General features: G+C 44.9%; 1 protein-coding gene across 1 annotated transcript; it reads left to right on the forward strand.

Annotated features, from left to right (window-relative positions):
* On the forward strand, window positions 1-1,622 carry LOC311102041 (zona pellucida-like domain-containing protein 1; the record flags this gene model as incomplete). Its single annotated transcript, XM_084143256.1, has 1 exon — window positions 1-1,622. The coding sequence occupies exon 1, from the start codon at window positions 432-434 to the stop codon at window positions 1,620-1,622; it is 1,191 nt and encodes a 396-aa protein (XP_083999382.1). The 5' UTR covers window positions 1-431.
* Between the last annotated feature and the right edge of the window lie 3,151 nt (window positions 1,623-4,773).

Raw genomic sequence — 4,773 nt, forward strand, 5'->3', positions numbered from 1 at the left:
TCACTTAATTACTTTTCTATTGCTGTTCCAGTGTCGACGTGAACCTGCAAGTCAGCATTTCATGGCACTGTTCTCCACCTATATCATAATTTATAAACAGACTAGAACTTGAACTTCTGGGCCATTGTGTACTCTCTTATGACCACATTGGGTCATGAGAAAGGCCAACAGGGTATTGTGGGGAGTTGAAATGAGGCCAACAAAGGTGTCATTTACATTCAATACTTACTCCATGAAACATCATATCAGCCCAAGGGAACCTGTATTTTAAAGAGACACTGACAAAAGAAATAGGCCATTGTCTCTGCGTGACACCCTCAACACATTGTAATCATTTGAATACGCAGAGCAACATCGACCTTGTTTCTGTCCAATCCCAAGAAGGAGCCCTGGCTAAAAGAGCACCTGTATCGGAGCGGGACAGTCAAGATATGAACACAGCAAGGAACGCAAAAATGAAACTTCTCTGCTTTTTCCTTTTGGCCATGATGGTCGCAAAGAATAGTCAACTACAATTAAGTGACTGCGGAACAAACTTAAGACGGCCACAATACACTGACATCTCGGTAACTTGTGGAACCAAATCTATTGGCCTTGCTGTCCTCATCTGCCCTGCCATTTACACTGGCTACAACGAGTCCCTGCTTATCCTCAACCACATCATGAATGGCCCAGCCTGCAAGGGAACCCTGGATGAAAGTGTGACTCCACCTGTCTTGAGGTTTGAATTCCCCCTCAACCCAACCAATTCTTGTGGCAGCCACTTTAGGACAACCAGCGCTGCAGGCACAGGAATATTCTCGGACTTCTCCAACCTCCAAACGGTGAACATCAGCGGTGTGGTCCGATCATATGATCCCACCACAGGGACAGTCACATACAACGCTGTGCTGAAGTATTTCTACTCCTGTGCCTATCCCCTAGAGTACCTGATCAATAACACCCAGATTGATACATCTGCATCCTCCATTGCAGTGAAGGACAACAGTGGTAGTTTCATCAGTACTTTGAGCCTTAATCTTTTCAGTGATGACAACTACAGTTCACCTTTAATCATTCCGAAACAGGGTCTTGAGCTGAGGACCAAAATCTGCGCTCGAGTCCAGGCCACCAACCTGACCTCCCATTACCATGTGCTCCTGGACCAATGCTACGCCTCCATTTCTACACAACCCGACAGTGACAACTCCACTATCTTCAACCTATTTGTCCCTTGCAGCACTGACCCACTGACCGTCATCAAAGAGAACGGAGAGAGTCAACGTGCCTGCTTCTCCTTCCCGGCAATCCGCTTCATGGAGCAGCCGAATGAGATGATGTCCACCTACTTCCTCCACTGCATCACCCGTCTCTGTGAGGAGAGCGCCTGCAGTACTCTCAAACAATGTAACAACAGGAGGAGAAGGAGTGCTGTTCCTCAAACTGTAGACGGAGTGACAGGGTACACAACCATTAGCTCCACTCCTATCACCATCAGAGCAGAAAGTGTTGTGGCAATAAAAGAACAGCAGACCGCCAGCAACAACTCAGACGCTTCTACAGGTCTTGGGGTGGTAGTTGGCTTCCTCTGCATCCTTGTCATTATAATGGCAGCCGTCTTCTACAGGAGACTCAACCATTAAAGGGGGTTGACTGCAAATGGCATTGTCCTTTTAAATACAGGTCAGGTTGGTGGCCTTGACTTGAGTATAGATTGGGTCCTCCGCTCAAGGGCGTATGTGTCCACCTGCTGTTCTCACTATTCTGGTGGAGGACTGATCTCAACTTATCATGCCTTTTTCATATTTGTTTACATTTGGGAATAGCGAAATCTTGTTTTTTTCGAGTTATCTGTCAGCTATAGCAATATGAATTGTGCGTATACTAAATAAAAGAACAATTAATCTTTTAGAACGTTTACGTAAAGAGACTATGACAGGCTTAGCAAGTGCTATGGGCGGTTCACATCCTGTCGGAGTGATCGGAAGAACGACTTCTCTACTTCGGAGGAACTACTTGGAGCGTTCACCTGCTCGGAGCTCAGAAGGAACGCAAGATCCATTCTCACCACTGACAGCCGAAAATCACGGCCATGTTTGTGGTGCGTGAAGTCAGAGTTCGGCATGTGGGACAGATCGGGGTCGATCTGGAGGGGCGTTCACATGCATTTATCCCAGTAGGAAGGTCGTATTTACAAGTTCCCTACATAATGTGAACGCGGCATTAACGCAGCTCTGCCCCAAAGGAAGAATTAATGTGGTTGGTTGACTCAATGGCGAGGGCGGAGCTTACATTTAATTTCAAACATGCTGCGTGCTCTAAAAGGATAATTTGACCAGTCTGCTGTTACAGGGAGTGAGCAATTTTTTGTGATTTATTGCATGATTCTGTTTTTGTAGAAAACTAGCTATATTTATCATTGGAAAGTTGTTTTAATCTAAAAAATGAAGTGAACATTTTTTATATCTTGTTCACTAAACAACCTGATAGAAACCAAGCTGGTGCTGATAAGCTGGCTAGATAACTAATTGTAACTTGGCTCATGTAGCGAGGATCGCTACACTGCCCCCTACAAACGGGAAGGCACGTCCCCGTGCTTCGACTAACCTCAGTGCCCTCACACGTTGGGGCCATATGTTCTGATGGCCTCACAGCCGCCATCCCACTTCTAGCTTAGCAATTCTACACATTTTGCCATGACTTATGAAATGTGAATGATATCTGAGTGAGAGTTACTAGCAATATCAAAGGGGGGGGGGGCCCGGAATTTTGCAACCCTTAATGAAAGATCACGGAATTTTGCAATCCTAGACTGAAAAATTGCTGATGCACAACCAAATTTCGAATTTGCACCTTGTGTATTCTACTATTCTAACTCTCAACAGTAAGTTGAGACCCCGACTGAGTTCCCTCCCCCCAAAAAAATCACAACTATTATGCCTTCGGAAAGTATTCAGACCCCTTGACATTTTCCACATTTTGTTAAGTTACAGCCTTATTCTAAAATGGATAAAATATATATAAACCCTCATCAATCGACACACAATACCTCATAATGACAAAGCGAAAAATAGGTTTTTAGACATTTTTACAAATGTATTAAACATAAAAACAGAAATACCTTATTTACATAAGTATTCAGACCATTTACGATGAGACTCGAAATTGAGCTCAGGTGCATCCTGTTTCCATTGGTCATCCTTGAGATGTTTCTACAACTTGATTGGACTCCACCTGTGGTAAATTCAATTGATTGGACATGATTTGGAAAGGAACACACCTGTCTATATAAGGTCCCACAGTTGACAGTGCATGTCAGAGCAAAAACCAAGCCATGAGGTCGAAGGAATTGTCCGTTGAGCTCCGAGACAGGATTGTATCGGGGCACAGATCTGGGGAAGGGTACCAAAACATTTCTGCAGCATTGAAGGTCCACAAGAACACAGTGGCCTCCATCATTCTTAAATGGAAGAAGTTTGGAACCACCGAGACTCTTCCTAGAGCTGGCCGCCAGGCCAAACTGAGCAATCGGGGGAGAAGGGCCTTGGTCAGGGAGGTAACCAAGAACCAGATGGTCACTCTGGCAGAGGTCCAAAGTTCCTCTGTGGAGATGGGAGAACCTTCCAGAAGGACAACTATCTCTGCAGCACTCCACCAATCAGGCCTTTATGGTAGAGTGGCCAGACGGAAGCCACTCCTCAGTAAAAGGCACATGACAGCCCACTTGGAGTTTGCCAAAAGGCACCTTAAGACTCTCAGACCATGAGAAGCAAGATTCTCTGGTCTGATGAAACCAAGATTGAACTCTTTGGCCTCAATGCCAAGCGTCACGTCTGGAGGAATCCTGGCACCAACCCTACGGTGAAGCATGGTGGTGGCAGCATCATGCTGTGGGGATGTTTTTCAGCAGCAGGGACTGGGAGACTAGTCAAGATCGAGGGAAAGATGAACGGAGCAAAGTACAGAGAGATCCTTGATGAAAACCTGCTCCAGAGCGCTCAGTACCTCAGACTGGGGCGAAGGTTCACCTTCTAACAGGACAACAACCCTAAGCACACAGCCAAGACAACGCAGGAGTGGCTTCGGGACAAGTCTCTGAATGTCCTTGAGTGGCCCAGCCAGAGGCCGGACTTCAACCCGATCGAACATCTCTGGAGAGACCTGAAAATAGCTGTGCAGCGACGCTCCCCATCCAACCTGACCGATCTTGAGAGGATCTACAGAGAAGAATGGGAGAAACTCCCCAAATACAGATGTGCCAAGCTTGTAATGTCATACCCAAGAAGTCTCGAAGCTGTAATCGCTGCCAAAGGTACTTCAATAAAGTATTCAGACCCTTTACTCAGTACATAAGTAAATGTGATATTAAAGTTTTTTTATTTGTAATAAATTGGCAAGAAATTCTAAAAACCTGTTTTTGCTTTGTCATTATGGGGTATTGTGTGTAGATTGATGAGAGAAAAAAAGAATTTAATCAATTTTAGAATAAGGCTGTAACGTAACGAAATGTGGAAAAAGTCAAGGGCGTCTGAATACTTTCCGAAGGCGCTGTATAATGACGAGATGCTCATGTCTCCGACTTACCAATGAGAGTCGTTGTCCCAAAGGCAGGAAGGCAGGCGACAAGCTTAGGTTCAAAATAAGCCCATAAAAATGCAGTGGGGTGTATTAATGGATGCCAAAGGAAGCCAGGCTTACCAATTTGTTTTACTAAAACTAAAACTAAAAAAACAAATTAAATAATTTATCTTTCATCTCTCTGTGTTTCATAATTTTCCTTCGAATTGCAAGAGG

The sequence above is a fragment of the Coregonus lavaretus genome (assembly GCF_964263955.1).
Source record: "Coregonus lavaretus genome assembly, chromosome: 26".
Classification (NCBI taxonomy): Eukaryota; Metazoa; Chordata; class Actinopteri; order Salmoniformes; family Salmonidae; genus Coregonus; species Coregonus lavaretus.